The sequence below is a fragment of the Xenia sp. Carnegie-2017 genome, unplaced genomic scaffold (genome assembly GCF_021976095.1).
Source record: "Xenia sp. Carnegie-2017 unplaced genomic scaffold, XeniaSp_v1 HiC_scaffold_20, whole genome shotgun sequence".
NCBI classification, from domain to species: domain Eukaryota; kingdom Metazoa; phylum Cnidaria; class Anthozoa; order Malacalcyonacea; family Xeniidae; genus Xenia; species Xenia sp. Carnegie-2017.
In genome coordinates, this window is record NW_025813483.1 from 8542051 (window position 1) to 8559330 (window position 17280).

Genomic DNA, 17280 nt, shown 5'->3' on the forward strand with positions numbered 1-17280 from the left:
CCAGTGTTTGCAGACGATCTGTCGAAATTTCTATCAAAACTGGTACTTTACGATGATTTCAGAAAACAGCTGTAAACTGCAAACATTTACAGGAAAGGTTTACTTTTATGGCACAAAAGTTACTGTCAGATTTTTCAAACGAAGTCAATCATCTCCATTGAACATAATGGACAGACGAGCATTCATGACGAGCCCTCAAGTTGGATTCGAAAATTTGGAAACAGTTTCCTCTCCCGAGGAATTATCTTTATGATTGCAATAGTTCTATACAATCATGCAAAATAGCTATTTTGGCTAAATCATTTACCAAACATTAGAACATCACCGGAAGTTAAATTTTTTATTGCTTTGTAGACACTGTTATAACATCCTCAATATTATAACAGTGCAATCATAGGCACAAATAAACCATTAAATATTCAAAGTAGACGGCTAGTCTGACTGGCTCGTGATAATCATTTCGCATAGATGTTGAGTTTAAAGATTTTGCAATACTCTGCCAGCGTATTGCAATTTCTCTTCAACCATGATGATTGATTTAATGTAAATTAGATTTTGTTTTAATTTTACACAAGATATGAGCGCAAGAAGCACTCTTATATTAACATGCTCTAAAGCATGTTAACTGATTTGTGCTAACATCTACAAAATTACTCCATGGTATATAGAAGCGCCAGTCAGTTGTTGCACAAGTACAACACATCTCTTTACTACCAAATCCCCCAGTTATTACCAAATCAAGCACGTGTCAGAACTAGGCAATAATCAAACATAAGCTAGCTCTCTGTTGGTCGGTCGAATTATTGATATGGACAATGAAGAAGGATGTTTTGGGTCGAAGGATGATCTGTTTCTTCCGTTAGCAACATCTTGAAGTCAACTTTGTTGTCTAGAAATATAGAATACGAGAGAAATGAATTGATTTTTCAGTATCGGAAATCATCGCACCATGAACTTATTATGTTCGTTAATAAATCACTAATCACTTTGGTTACTTCTTAGTACTTTAACATGGCTCTCTGATCAAATAATTTAGTATGTTCAGCATCATAAATTATTGTGACACCCTGGCTCTTGCGTTCACTTCATTGCCATCTTTTCTTATTATCGTCAGTGATTCTTAACCGTGTACACTTTTAAATTATTTGTTTTAAAATTGAGTTTCTTAGCCTGTGGCTGTCATAGAAAAATGATTTTCTTCTTTTCAACTTCCAATGGCAAAGTTACACAACGAGAAGGTGCTTTTGGTGCTGTCTTTGGTCATACTAGTCTTACAGCACAAGCAAAAGTGATTATTAATTGTGAAACAAGACAGAATAAATGAAGGATTAGAATCAACATGAGCATAAACAAAACAATATTCAAAAGAATTTCCGTTTTCCTGGTCTTTTAGGTCTCATGAGAAAACAAAATTGAATGCATGGTACATACGAATAGAATAAGCATAAACGATAAAACTTTATTTCTTTTTCTCTTCAGAGTTTACACAGAAAGACATGGAAATCTTCTTTTTTCTCTTGTTCTTTTGTGTTCTTCTTTCAGCTAATGCCTAACACATTTCCTTAAGCCTGTGTAATGGTGTAACTTCGCTCTTTTGAGTGGATGGGAGGAGCTTTAGGAATAAATTTGCCCATAAAAGCGTGGTGTTATTTTTATGTTGTTTCCTAAGCTGAAAGAAGTATAAAATATTGAAAAGAAGAATATGATTTTTGATGTTTTTTTCTGTAAACCCTCGAGAGAGTCATAAGCACGCTCGTTGCTTATGCTTGTGATTACGTAGACGTTAATGTTCCAACTTTTGCTTATTGTTTTTCTTTAACACTTTATTGACACTTGACACAACATTCAAAAATAGATATATTCTATTCAAACAGTTCATGAAAAAAATTATTGCTTTGTTCAGACAGTTGGATTGGCTGGATTTGAACAGGACGTTCTATACGAGAAGGGATTACGTTGGTTTTATTCAGTTATTTTGGGGATGATTGACGTATTATCAGTGTACCGTATGTCAAGAAGCATCCTATGGTGATACAGGTGAGCCATCACCCCTCAGATTAAGCTCTAGGATATGTTTGCTACAATGACGGAATCGTTGTAACAAAGTCTTCTGTTCTTACTTCATATGCTTCATCTTGTTTTATACAGTTTTCCAAAATGACTCAACTGTAAATATTGTAAAACAAGCACGATTAAAAGCGTGTATATAAATTTGTAAAATTTAAGAATTGCCCAAGAATTTGTCCAAACAATTAATTTTTTGAGAAATTTCCAGAAATTTCCTTCAAATAGGCCATTCTTTTCTGAGAAATTTCCTTAGAAATAAGACCACATTTGACCATCGTTATCATGTTAACTACTTCATGTAAAAGTTATATATCGTCTTCCAAGAAAACAACATAACAATTTTTAATTTTAAACCTCACAAGCATTCGTTCTCCGCAAGAATATTTCTCTCCACATATCTGTTGTAAAAGAGTGAAAGACAAATAATATTTTAAAGAACATATAAAGTTTTTTTTGAAAGCTGAAACAAGGTAATAGATATATATGTTATTGTTATGCCTGAGTCTGACTTTGAGTTTCATAGCGGGAAATTGAAACGATATTTATTTTTATTTCTACATAGCAAAGATATTTAAGTTTTTTCCTACACAGCCAATATTGTGAATAATCTTTTGTATAACATCTCTAACTAAAGCAATATCGTTAAAATGGATAAAGTTCAAGAACTTTCTGAAGCACTGCCTTTACCAAGTCAGCCATTCTTAAACGTCGAAGTAAATGAATGCAAAGAAAGGTTAGTTCATAATATGAACAAAGGACTGTATGCAGAAGGATATTGAATTGCATTTCATGTAATAATCTAGTTGAGTGAGTCTGTGTTAGTGAAACCATGCTACAGGTGAAACTAGGTAATGAACAAATCATGTTTTTGTTTTGTAAAGAAACTTGAATAATTTTAATATGTTACTAGATTGACGTCACTGGTCATATGTTGTGCTTCAACAGACTCACTTCTTCAAATACCACTGTGCTGTCAAAACGTGAACAAAACCATTTATTCAATTTGATAATAAGCATTAACATCTTAATAGTATTTACCACTTTATTTTAGCACTATCCCAGAGTATAGAATTATAAAGCTTGTCAAAGACTTTCTTATCAACATGAAAACAATTCATGGCGACTCATGTTTCGTAGAATTTGTTGATCCTTTTTTAATGGAACATGTCAAGAGCATAACTATTGTGTATGACACAGATAATTTTTCAACATATGGCAAGGTTATTGACCCTATGATCAGACAATATTTACTTTCGCATGTGTGAGAGTAGGTTGTTCACACCCCCCTGGTATGTCACACATCCCTTTTTGTTGAACCCCGAGGCATGGACCGAAAACGGATTGTTTGGTTTTCAAAATTTAACTTTTCTTTACAAGAATTCTTCTCATAAAAAACTAGAACGTCCAAGGATACTTCAAAGGTTCAAAAAATTTCTGCCTTTTTGAACTTTAACTTAAACAAACACTAAGCATGTTTATACGTTTTTTACTTATTACCTTTTACAACGTAACTTTCTCATAACTTTCTCGTGATGAACAAGAGCCTCCTTATACAATATGACTCTTTCATCATGAACGAACGCATCCATGGGCTTCACGGAAAAAAGGGATTATGTACTTTGTTGTAATAGTTTCTACAAAGGATAACATTTATTAAGCTAAGAAATTTGAAAATAAATATATTTGAGTTATTAGCAAATAACAAGTCGAGAATTCATTGATCATACTCATTCCAATTGGTCTGGAACAACCATGACATTTATAATTTTGACCATCCAACCCTTTATCAAGGGCTATATTGTTAATCTTGTAAACTTAAATAAAAGTTACAAAGCAAAACAATTGAAAGTGTAATATTTACATTTTTAATCGTCTTGTTTTCTAAATTTGATGTTGAGTTTACAACATGTCTTTTTTCGGATTATACTTTGTATTAATAATTCACGACATAACAATAAAATTACGTGGCAATATTAGTTGCAGTACACACATGGATAGTAATGGATTGCGATTTACGTAACATCAAAATAAAATGTAGTGTTTTTACCTTTTAGAAAGTCGTATGGATAATTTTTGAGCAAGCGCCTTGCATAAGGATGTTTCACCAGTACCGGTTGGCTCTGTGAAAGTTTTAAAGAAAAGCTCAACTCATTCTTCTGGATATTTGCAGTAGATCACGTGAAGACAAACATGATGTACTATGAGTGGTAAATGCTGGTGTTTGATTGGCTTCGTTGTTTGTTTTCGAGTGACGTCACAGCGGTACACAAACATGGTAGCCTTGACGTCATTTAATAGTTGGCTGGTTAAAACACCATCACGTCTCTCGCGTTTCATTTCATCTGATTGTAGCTAACTTATTCTTATCAATACTTTGATATGTGATTTTTCAATCTTGAATGTTATGAGTGATAAGAGATTTACTCCGTTAAGATGAGAGTTGTTACAAAGTCAACACACGCAAAAATAGAATCTAATTTGATTCGTAAAAAGATACACGTGACGGACGATGACGCAAGGACTCACGTCTGGTTACCAAGGAAACTAACTTACCATGCAATAAGATAACTTTATTTCACGAGATGATGTTGAAATCCACGCCTCTAAAATATGATTCAAACACGTGACTAATATATACTTTGAAAATGTCATTGTTTGGGAGTGATTTTAAAAAGATGGAAAAACGAACGATTTTGCAATTTGGCTTCTCTAAAAAGTCTTCAGTTCAATAGTTTCATTTCACACGACAAACCTGTCGGAGAAGAGAAGTGTCGTTGCCGCATATTTTAGCAACTAAAAAAATAAGATAAAAATGAGATACATGAAATATCATAGTCATGGCACGACATATACTTTCGTAAATAAATTAGAACAACAAAATTTTTAACATTTTTTAATCGATATAACTCGCTAAAATTGCTGAGATGTGTATTTTTAATGTTTACTAAGTAAGCTTTGTCACCACTACGGTGCACAATGTCATCGCTTGCGTAAACCTTTTGAAAATATTAGAGATTAATAAGTTAGCAGATCAGTAACTCCGTTGATCAGTAACCCGAGTACATAATGTACATTGGAAAATAGGAGAAATTAGGAAAATCCTTATAAAACCTATTTGACGTTTTGACAGCTAACTGTTTAAACGTTAACTTATTTCGGCGCTAAAGACGTCCTTAACAAGCTACAATTTAAACTTCGCTCACAAGAGAAATCATTAAATGTTCATTATGAAGAACAACCTGATTTTTCACATCCGAGTCAAAGAGCAAGCTTTCCCACAAGCCCTGAAAATCCTCTAAAATGATGAAGTAATTGTATTAGTTGCTAATACTTATAACTCGTGAAAGCGAAAAGACCTGGGCTGAAGTGAGTTGACCACCTGCAGGCAAAATTTACCCACCTGTAGGCAAAAGCCAGTTGTCTGGAGCAGATATATCATCCTCAAGTTCTTCATATCCATGCCCCCCATCATGAAGTTGATAGACATGATACTTTAGCATAACTTTTTCAAATCAATTATCTGTTAAAAGAATTATGAAGGTTTGACAGAAATATGTACTTCATGTAAATCTTCATTATCAAACTAAGTCAATCCTCTAAGAGTTCTTGCATTTTCTTTTCCGTGGGGTTCAACAAAAAGGGATGTGTGACATACCAGGGGGGTGTGAACAACCTACTCTCACACATGCGAAAGTAAATATTGTCTGATCATAGGGTCAATAACCTTGCCATATGTTGAAAAATTATCTGTGTCATACACAATAGTTATGCTCTTGACATGTTCCATTAAAAAAGGATCAACAAATTCTACGAAACATGAGTCGCCATGAATTGTTTTCATGTTGATAAGAAAGTCTTTGACAAGCTTTATAATTCTATACTCTGGGATAGTGCTAAAATAAAGTGGTAAATACTATTAAGATGTTAATGCTTATTATCAAATTGAATAAATGGTTTTGTTCACGTTTTGACAGCACAGTGGTATTTGAAGAAGTGAGTCTGTTGAAGCACAACATATGACCAGTGACGTCAATCTAGTAACATATTAAAATTATTCAAGTTTCTTTACAAAACAAAAACATGATTTGTTCATTACCTAGTTTCACCTGTAGCATGGTTTCACTAACACAGACTCACTCAACTAGATTATTACATGAAATGCAATTCAATATCCTTCTGCATACAGTCCTTTGTTCATATTATGAACTAACCTTTCTTTGCATTCATTTACTTCGACGTTTAAGAATGGCTGACTTGGTAAAGGCAGTGCTTCAGAAAGTTCTTGAACTTTATCCATTTTAACGATATTGCTTTAGTTAGAGATGTTATACAAAAGATTATTCACAATATTGGCTGTGTAGGAAAAAACTTAAATATCTTTGCTATGTAGAAATAAAAAATAAATATCGTTTCAATTTCCCGCTATGAAACTCAAAGTCAGACTCAGGCATAACAATAACATATATATCTATTACCTTGTTTCAGCTTTCAAAAAAAACTTTATATGTTCTTTAAAATATTATTTGTCTTTCACTCTTTTACAACAGATATGTGGAGAGAAATATTCTTGCGGAGAACGAATGCTTGTGAGGTTTAAAATTAAAAATTGTTATGTTGTTTTCTTGGAAGACGATATATAACTTTTACATGAAGTAGTTAACATGATAACGATGGTCAAATGTGGTCTTATTTCTAAGGAAATTTCTCAGAAAAGAATGGCCTATTTGAAGGAAATTTCTGGAAATTTCTCAAAAAATTAATTGTTTGGACAAATTCTTGGGCAATTCTTAAATTTTACAAATTTATATACACGCTTTTAATCGTGCTTGTTTTACAATATTTACAGTTGAGTCATTTTGGAAAACTGTATAAAACAAGATGAAGCATATGAAGTAAGAACAGAAGACTTTGTTACAACGATTCCGTCATTGTAGCAAACATATCCTAGAGCTTAATCTGAGGGGTGATGGCTCACCTGTATCACCATAGGATGCTTCTTGACATACGGTACACTGATAATACGTCAATCATCCCCAAAATAACTGAATAAAACCAACGTAATCCCTTCTCGTATAGAACGTCCTGTTCAAATCCAGCCAATCCAACTGTCTGAACAAAGCAATAATTTTTTTCATGAACTGTTTGAATAGAATATATCTATTTTGAATGTTGTGTCAAGTGTCAATAAAGTGTTAAAGAAAACAATAAGCAAAAGTTGGAACATTAACGTCTACGTAATCACAAGCATAAGCAACGAGCGTGCTTATGACTCTCTCGAGGGTTTACAGAAAAAAACATCAAAAATCATATTCTTCTTTTCAATATTTTATACTTCTTTCAGCTTAGGAAACAACATAAAAAATAACACCACGCTTTTATGGGCAAATTTATTCCTAAAGCTCCTCCCACCCACTCAAAAGAGCGAAGTTACACCATTACACAGGCTTAAGGAAATGTGTTAGGCATTAGCTGAAAGAAGAACACAAAAGAACAAGAGAAAACGAAAGAAGATTTCCATGTCTTTCTGTGTAAACTCTGAAGAGAAAAAGAAATAAAGTTTTATCGTTTATGCTTATTCTATTCGTATGTACCATGCATTCAATTTTGTTTTCTCATGAGACCTAAAAGACCAGGAAAACGGAAATTCTTTTGAATATTGTTTTGTTTATGCTCATGTTGATTCTAATCCTTCATTTATTCTGTCTTGTTTCACAATTAATAATCACTTTTGCTTGTGCTGTAAGACTAGTATGACCAAAGACAGCACCAAAAGCACCTTCTCGTTGTGTAACTTTGCCATTGGAAGTTGAAAAGAAGAAAATCATTTTTCTATGACAGCCACAGGCTAAGAAACTCAATTTTAAAACAAATAATTTAAAAGTGTACACGGTTAAGAATCACTGACGATAATAAGAAAAGATGGCAATGAAGTGAACGCAAGAGCTAGGTGTCACAATAATTTATGATGCTGAACATACTAAATTATTTGATCAGAGAGCCATGTTAAAGTACTAAGAAGTAACCAAAGTGATTAGTGATTTATTAACGAACATAATAAGTTCATGGTGCGATGATTTCCGATACTGAAAAAATCAATTCATTTCTCTCGTATTCTATATTTCTAGACAACAAAGTTGACTTCAAGATGTTGCTAACGGAAGAAACAGATCATCCTTCGACCCAAAACATCCTTCTTCATTGTCCATATCAATAATTCGACCGACCAACAGAGAGCTAGCTTATGTTTGATTATTGCCTAGTTCTGACACGTGCTTGATTTGGTAATAACTGGGGGATTTGGTAGTAAAGAGATGTGTTGTACTTGTGCAACAACTGACTGGCGCTTCTATATACCATGGAGTAATTTTGTAGATGTTAGCACAAATCAGTTAACATGCTTTAGAGCATGTTAATATAAGAGTGCTTCTTGCGCTCATATCTTGTGTAAAATTAAAACAAAATCTAATTTACATTAAATCAATCATCATGGTTGAAAAGAGAAATTGCAATACGCTGGCAGAGTATTGCAAAAATCTTTAAACTCAACATCTATGCGAAATGATTATCACGAGCCAGTCAGACTAGCCGTCTACTTTGAATATTTAATGGTTTATTTGTGCCTATGATTGCACTGTTATAATATTGAGGGATGTTATAACAGTGTCTACAAAGCAATAAAAAATTTAACTTCCGGTGATGTTCTAATGTTTGGTAAATGATTTAGCCAAAATAGCTATTTTGTATGATTGTATAGAACTATTGCAATCATAAAGATAATTCCTCGGGAGAGGAAACTGTTTCCAAATTTTCGAATCCAACTTGAGGGCTCGTCATGAATGCTCGTCTGTCCATTATGTTCAATGGAGATGATTGACTTCGTTTGAAAAATCTGACAGTAACTTTTGTGCCATAAAAGTAAACCTTTCCTGTAAATGTTTGCAGTTTACAGCTGTTTTCTGGAAATCATCGTAAAGTACCAGTTTTGATAGAAATTTCGACAGATCGTCTGCAAACACTGGTTTTTGAAAATTTATATGCTCCTACAGTTCGTCATGATTGTATTTTAACATTATTCTTACAGTTATTCATGGCACTGAACGATGAAGATTGAGACTGCGGTATGTGTTTGTTTGTCAGTTGTTTGCTTGTTTGCTTCATCATACTGCAACTTTTTCCTCAGTATTTTTCAGATGCAGAGGTCGATAAGATCAAGAATAGCAGAACAGAGATGTAAGCATGTATTTGTTTGTATCGTTCATCAAATCTTCTTTGCTTCAATTTCTTTCAGAACCACATTGCCGTAACCTGTCATTGTCAAGCAACGCTTCTTGCAGTAAGTTAAACCAATATTTATTACTTATTTTGGAGAAGATATTAAAATTTAAAGAAGGCATGTTTCGAGAAGACAAAATTTTCGACTTCCATTCTTCGGTGTTTGCAGATGATCATAAACATGCACAAAAACACAAAACATGCACATAAAAGATTTTTACAATATTCTAACTAAACTAGAGAGTTCCCTCGCTCTCTAATTTAGTGAAGAATTTCAAAAGAAATTCAAGTATTCCAAAAGAGACTTCTGCCACCTATTTTGAAATAACTTGCACAAAATTTCAAGCAGCGTACACTTGATATTCTCATAGAAATTTTTTGTAATTAAAATAAGATCATACGTATGTAATATAAAATTTGACTAAATCAAAACAATTTTTCAAATGATAGCCAAGTATTCGAAACTTCGATGTAAACTAATAGAATTTGTATGAATACAATTAATAAGAACTTACTGTTTGTTCATTCTTGGAGGAAGATTGGGTGGTTGGAAATGGCATTAATTTTTTGGGAAACGGATGTTTTATATGGACCGTTTACATTCTATATAATAAGTCGTTCATGTTTTGATTGACGTTGTCAGTCAGTGAATTGTAAGTCAAGATGTATCAACTATGAAATACAACCGGAAATCCTTATATATATGTGTCTCTATGTATTGTGTTCAAGAGTAAAACAATCTTCCTTATTATATTACATTTACCATTCACTATGGTATTTGCTATCTTTAGAACTATGTATTATTTCTTTCTCTACAATGTTGTCGCTTTTACAGGAGTAAAAGCACGAAAATATTTATATGACATGAACAAACTTGCTTGATGACAACTTTGCTCAGTCAAATACTTATTATCTATCAATTACGTATTTACAGAAGTCTTGATTTGAACTACATTTATGCGTTTATTTGCTAAACCTAGTCTTCCCCAATGTTGTTTTCTTCTTATTTCAGACATCCTAATGTAATTATATTGACAACATCGAACATAACTAGAGCCATAGACGTTGCGTTCGTGGACAGGTTGAAAATATGTTTGTGACTCGAAAGTTTTTTAATTCACTTTCTCATCTAACTTCGCTATTTGTTCGCCCACAGAGCCGACATCAAACAGTATATTGGTCCGCCATCAGCCAAAGCTATTTACAAAATTTACCATTTGTTTGTATGTAACTTATGTCTTCTTGTGCACGTGATCAACGAAATGGCTGCCGGTCAATTATGTTTTCTGGCCAAAAGGAACGCCGAAATGGCTTACCGCAACCTGTCATCATATACAATATAAAACAACAATTTGCCTCGTGAAGTATATCCCCTCTTCTCAGTACTTTGTACCTTTACGTCTACTGCTTTATTTCCATACCACAATATAGTCGTTTGTGCAAGTTATACAAACATGTTGCTTAAATAGAGAGGTGTGCAGCTATATAGAAATTGATTGCAAACGATTGCATTGTAGATAATTTTTAATAATCAAAATTAATGTTCACCGTTTCATCACAGACCAGTATCATATCACCAGCCACTCAAATTTTGGATTTAAGGTACAACTGAAAAATACACGAAATTTTATTTTGACGAAAATTGACGGTGTTTGTTAGAAATTTTTGTTCACTTCTATGTTGATGACATGGTTTTCTTTTCCGATGTACAACTTTTTCCCTATTTTCCATTGTAGCTTTGTCGACAACGATGTAACACACTGTAGTCTTGAATTAAAGAAGATAGCCGAGTAAGTGAGTAGATGTTTGTAGATGTAGATCGTCGAGGTTAGTGGTGTCCTGCGAAGGACTGTTGATGTTGATGTTGACTGACTTCTTAACAACCTTAGCGGTAGTCATCTTTAGAGTCAGCATCAACAACAACAGTTCTTTTCAGGACTTTACTAACCTGGACGATCTACATCTACAAACATGTAACGATACTCCCATGTTCAAACCTTTCACTTTAAAGTAAAGTGATGTCACAGAGTAAAATAAACATTTCTTGTCTTAGTTTATGGTAAATATTATGTCACCCAGTCTTCATGTTTTCAAGTTAGTATTCTTCTCGTTTTACAAAGAAAACGAAACTACGCCCGGGGGATTTTCAGAAGTTGTCTGAACCCTGGCAGTATGTTCTAGTTTCTTTTATGAGAAGAATTCTTGTAAAGAAAAAAGACAAATTTTGAAAGGAAAAAACCCCGTTTTCGGTCCATGCTTCCCGATACCTTCTTAAGCGTAAGGCACTAAAACGCGGCATGTTAACGTTTCGGTAGCAGATTTCGGCCCTCCACGCTATCCTACTTGGGAGATGCAATAGCAAGCTTCCGCCCATCAGACCCCGAGATCACCTGCGATAGGCTTTGCTCGGGGTACGCAGGGAGAGTGCGGTCGCCACCGAAGTGTGGACCCCTAAGCCACTGCATACTATATCGCACCCAGCTTCCACTGCTAGTTGACATCTACTATATGAAGCTATAGATTTATATTTATATATACAAAATTTAGAGGCTTACGAAATTTGTGGTATTATTAAAGTCACAACTGCGCATGCCCAGATAATTTCTTTGATAATTTGCGATTAAGTGGGATAATTGCCCCAGATGTAGTGCAAGTACATCTAGTTAGTCGTTGCCATGACTATAAACAATTAGTCGAGTGGCTGCGCATGCTCGAGCGCATGCGCAGATGATTTCTCCATTAAATTGTTACTAAACATGCTATTTACTTCAAAATCGGGGCTAGTAGATGCAATTGGTCGTTGCCATGACCATGAACATTGGCAGCCAATCAATTTAACTGCGCATGCTCAGTTGATATCTTTAATAGTTTGTTAATAAGCAAGTTATATACTCTCTAATTGATGCTAGTAAATGTAGTTGGTCGTTTCCATGACTATCAACTCGGACAATTGGTCAAGTGGACTTTGCATGCTTGAGCAGCTGCGCATGCCCAAGTACTGCGCATGCTCAGATGATCTTCTTATATTTTTGTGACCAAGCGATTAATTACTCAGTAAGTGATGAAAATAGGTCCAGCTTGTTGTTGCCATCACTATGAATATGAAAAATTTGTTAAATGACTAAATTTCTCATTATGATTGAAATTTATGATTTCCCAATATGTGACCAAGTGAACCACAGAAGGATGCAAGCTTGTTCTGTTTGTCATTGCCATGATTGTAAACTCGAACAGTTTGTTGAGTTGTTTGTGCATGTTCAGATGAGTTCTCAAATAATTTAGGACTGAGGTTTAAAATATACCGTCTTAATACTTGCAACATAAATAAAATTTAACTTTGTATTACATCTACATTTAAGGCGTAAAGATGTTTTTTCTTTGTTATCGTAGTCAGTAGTTATCAAGTAATGGACCACTCTCAAATAATCACGAATATTGGTTGACTTTTGGTTAGGTTTCTTTGGGAGGCCCTTCTCCTTTTGAACTTGCAAGGAGCAGTCAAGCGTCTCACTGTGATAAACCTACGAAGTATTCTTTCTCTCATTTTCTTGTTTAGAAAAAGTTATCAACTAAGTAGTCGAACTCTTCGTAAACTACCATTCCTTGCACATGCGCTGTACTCAAAAGTAAGTAATACGAATTAAAGCCTTCACCCGTCTTCTTTTTGTTGTACATGCATGTACTTATATTGTCCCTCAAACCTACGTAATAGGCGCAAACGATAACCTTAGAAGAGTTTTTGAATAAGCGTGCAAATGTGATCTTTCTAGCGATTGTATACTTTTTATACATTCATAGTAATATTTTGGATATGTTTTGTTGAAGATTAAGATTTTTTTATTGCTCAATTTAAGTCAATTTGGTAAGATAGATCACAAAGTTTTCTAATTTATATTGGTACTTTGAGACTCCTTACATGACGTTTCCCCAACACACCCGAGGTCAAATGCAGCAATGTGTATAGTTCGTTATTGAGGATAATGTGTAGATTATTTTAAATAGGGAAGGATATTTATACGATATAGTTAATTGCAACTGTTTAATTTCAACGTATGTTTACATTAAATTACATCGTTAAGCCAACTTTACTAATATTGATCGCTATTTTCATGTTATACATCTATAATCATCTTGTTAAAGATTTGAATCTCTGCTGCGATAATACAGGTTTGTACTGCTATCTCATCTTTGTTTGTTGCCTATCTGATAGCATGTCAACTCCGGACCAGATTTTTATCGAGATTTATATGACATTAGAGATTGTCGTACGTCAGTCTAATATCTTGAGCATGAACGATATGTTTTTTAAAAATAAGTTTACATATACTCTAGCGTAGTGTCTTCATCAGGAGTGATCGAATGTTGAAACTTGAGTCACAATATGCTCCAGTCTTATGATTTGTCAGGAGTGATCTTTTATTGAAAGTTTCGCTAATGTTATTTAACCATGTTATCTAAAAACTTTATCCTCCATATGCATGTGAAACATGTTTTACAAATGCATGTGAAACTCGTCAACACTTTGTTACGGCATTCGTAATATCCGTGACAACGTTAAAAATGTTTTTATTTTTCTACAACTTTATACCTGCATATTGCATGTCATATACAAGCTTTCCTTTGATTTGACGGGAAATGGTTTTTATTCACTCTTACATCTTCTGCCTTTATAATTAGTCGATCTGTATTTCTAAACTAATATTTAAAAATGCCCCAAGAGAATCTTTTTATTTTATTGGCTCTCTTCTACAAATACAATACCATTTCCGACAATTTGATTGCACGAATTTTTTAATTTGATCACGTTTTTTTGACACGTGTGTTTACCATGGGAAAGATGGATTGCTTAAATGTACCTAGTTGTTTAGACTACTTGGATCCATAGTTATCCTGTAATGCATACTCTTGTGAAACACCAATGAGCATACGTAGTGTGCCTTCTATAACCTCTATTCTTGTTCTCCACTTCATCATCTATCCATATTTGTTCTTTTTTAGTTCTCAGCTCAACACAACCCTAGTCTGAAGTTTCTAAAACCTTGATCTACCCAAGAAAGATATCTGGTGGTAACATGTTAGGTATGGCTAGTGGTTGGTCATCGTCATTGAGCCTTGTGACACCAGTTCAGTATACGTTAATTGTCCTGAAGACGTTGAGGAGGTTGCTAGTAAAGCGTCGCCTAAACCAGAAGTTAGTTTTCATGGTATGCTAACGGATTACGCAAACGTTGTTAGGAATAAGTTCACATCAAATGGTTATGGTCTCGCTCCATCGTATTCTGAGAAGGTTTCATGTTCATCCTGTATCTTTCACCAATGTTACAAATACTTAGTTTTTTTATGCTTTTTGAAATTGTCGTATTTATGACTATTATTTTAGAGCATAGACATTGAAAAATCTTGTGGTAGTACAGGTATTTTCAACATTTTTTTGTTGAAAAATTCTCTAGTTTCAATTCTTCGAAATTTCTCATCTTAATTTTCACCTTTACTTTAGAATCCTTTCGATACGAGAAATCGTCGGGATTTTAGGTACTTTATACGATATATTGAATTTAAGTTTTATAGCGTTAATAACTCTCATCTGTTGATCGTAACTTTGCTATAATTCTATGGATAAATTATGTTTTTATATATAACAGATTATTGATGATCCTACTTCACCTGAAGGTGTTCAGCAAGAACGACGTATGAAGTTACTGTCGTTAATTAACAATATAGCCCTTGATAAAGGGTTGGATGGTCAAAATTATAAATGTCATGGTTGTTCCAGACCAATTGGAATGAGTATGATCAATGAATTCTCGACTTGTTATTTGCTAATAACTCAAATATATTTATTTTCAAATTTCGTAGCTTAATAAATGTTATCTTTGTAGAAACTATTATAACAAAGTACATAATCCCTTTTTTCCGTGAAGCCCATCAATGCGTTCGTTCATGATGAAAGAGTCATATTGTATAAGGAGGCTCTCGTTCATCACGTGAGAGTTATGAGAAAAATACGTTGTAAAAAGTACTAAGTAAAAAACATATAAACATGCTTAGTGTTTGTTTAAGTTATAGTTCAAAAAGGCAGAAGTTGTTTGAACCTTTAAGTATCCTTGGACGCTCTAGTTTTTTTTATGTGAAGAGTTCTTGTAAAGAAAGACAAATTTTGAAAACCAAAGAATCCCGTTTTCGGTCCATGCGTCCCGATACCCCGAGATAGTTGATCACTAGAGCGTCGTATGTTAACTAAGGGAACCACATAATCCTTGTTTGTTTTCCATGAAACATATGGATGGTTTGCTCGTTATACATGAGAAACATTAAATGGGAGAGTTAAATCAGAAAGATATAAACCGATAAAATTCTTGTAAAACATGTTTAAGGTTGTCTTTAATTATAAGTGTCAGAAAAAGACAGGGTCATAAGAAGTTAATTGAAACATTGCTTGTTTTGTTTTATGAGAAGAAAACAAGAAGATAAAATTCGAAAGCAAAAAACCCCGTTTTCGGTCCATGCTTCCCGATACCTTCTTAAACGCAAGGCACTAGAACGCCGCATGTTAACGTTTCGGTAGGAGATTTCGGCCCCTCCACGCTATCCTACTTGGGAGATATGCCAATAGCAAGCTTCCGCCCATCAGACCCTGAGATTACCTGCGATAGGCTTTGCTCAGGGTACGCAGGGAGAGTGCGGTGGCCACCGAAGTGAGGGCTCCTAAGCCACTGCATACTATATCGCATCCAGCTTCCACTGCTAGCTGACATCTACTATATGAAGTTTTAGCTTTATATATATATACCAAAATTTAAAGGCGTACGAAAGTTGTGGGATGATTGTCATCGTTACTGCGCACGCCCAGATGATTTCTTTGATAATTTGCGACTAAGTGAGTTAAATGACACAAATGTAATGCAAGTACATATAGTTGGTCGATGTCATGACTATGAACAATTACTCCAGTGGACTGCGCATGCTCGAGCTTATGCGCAGACGATTTCTCTATTAAATTGTTACTAAGCATGCTATTTACTTCAAAATTGGTGGTAGTAGATGCAGTTGGTCGTTGCCATGACCATGAACTTGGGTAGCTGGTCAAGTTGACTGCGCATGCTCAATGAGACTGCGCATGCGCAAATGATTTGTCTTAAAATGTGTGACTGAGCGAGCTAATTACTCCAAAATCCGTACTAGTACATCCAGTTGGTCGTTACTATCAGCTTGGAGAGTTTGTGGAGTTGACAACGCATGCTCAGATTCTCAATTAATTTGTGACAGAGCGAGCTCTGAAATTGGTGCTTGTAGATGCGCTGAGCAAGCTTTCCATCATATACTTTTGGCATGCTCTTTGTCTACTTAAGCTTGTTTTTACAAATGCATGTGAAACTCGTCAACACTTTGTTACGGCACTCGTAATATCCGTGACAACGTTAAAAATGTTTTTTATTTTTCTCTACAACTTTATACCTGCATATTGCATGTCATATCCAAGCTTTCCTTTGATTTGACGGGAAATGGTTTTTATTCACTCTTACATCTTCTGCCTTTATAATTAGTCGATCTGTATTTCTAAACTAATATTTACAAATGCCCCAAGAGAATCTTTTTATTTTATTGGCTCTCTTCTACAAATACAATACCATGTCCGACTATTTGATTGCACGAATTTTGTAATTTGATCACGTTTTTTTGACACTTGTGTTTAACATGGTAAAGATGGATTTCTTAAATGTACGTAGTTGTTTAGACTAGTTGGATCCATATTTATCCTGTAATATATACTCTTGTGAAACACCAATGAGCATACGTAGTGTGTCTTCTATAACCTCTATTTTTGTTCTCCACTTCATCATCTATCCATATTTGCTCTTTTTTTGTTCTCAGCTCAACACAACCCTTGTCTGAAGTTCCTAAAACCTTGATCTACCCAAGAAAGAACTCTGGTGGTAAAAT

The 17280-nt window shown here is 34.3% G+C and overlaps 1 protein-coding gene, 1 long non-coding RNA gene and 1 pseudogene across 4 annotated transcripts; 2 read left to right on the forward strand and 1 right to left on the reverse strand.

The window, feature by feature from the left end:
• The first annotated feature begins 1794 nt into the window (after window positions 1–1794).
• LOC124443288 lies at window positions 1795–3190 on the forward strand. 3 transcript variants are annotated; one of them, XR_006947595.1, is made up of 4 exons: window positions 1795–2037; window positions 2430–2537; window positions 2659–2800; window positions 2978–3190. It is a non-coding gene; the product is annotated as an uncharacterized LOC124443288 (long non-coding RNA). The 3 variants fall into 3 exon arrangements; XR_006947596.1 differs by having other exon boundaries at window positions 2702–2800; window positions 2871–3190; XR_006947594.1 differs by having other exon boundaries at window positions 2702–2800.
• Window positions 3191–4110: 920 nt separating this feature from the next.
• Window positions 4111–7181, reverse strand: LOC124441637 (annotated as a pseudogene).
• A 2998-nt stretch (window positions 7182–10179) lies between these two features.
• LOC124441639 (pachytene checkpoint protein 2 homolog) lies at window positions 10180–14382 on the forward strand. Its single transcript, XM_046992101.1, has 7 exons — window positions 10180–10420; window positions 10496–10562; window positions 10901–10941; window positions 11076–11129; window positions 12896–12965; window positions 13052–13114; window positions 14338–14382. The coding sequence occupies exons 1-7, from the start codon at window positions 10329–10331 to the stop codon at window positions 14380–14382; spliced, it is 432 nt and encodes a 143-aa protein (XP_046848057.1). The 5' UTR covers window positions 10180–10328.
• The last annotated feature ends 2898 nt before the right edge of the window (window positions 14383–17280 follow it).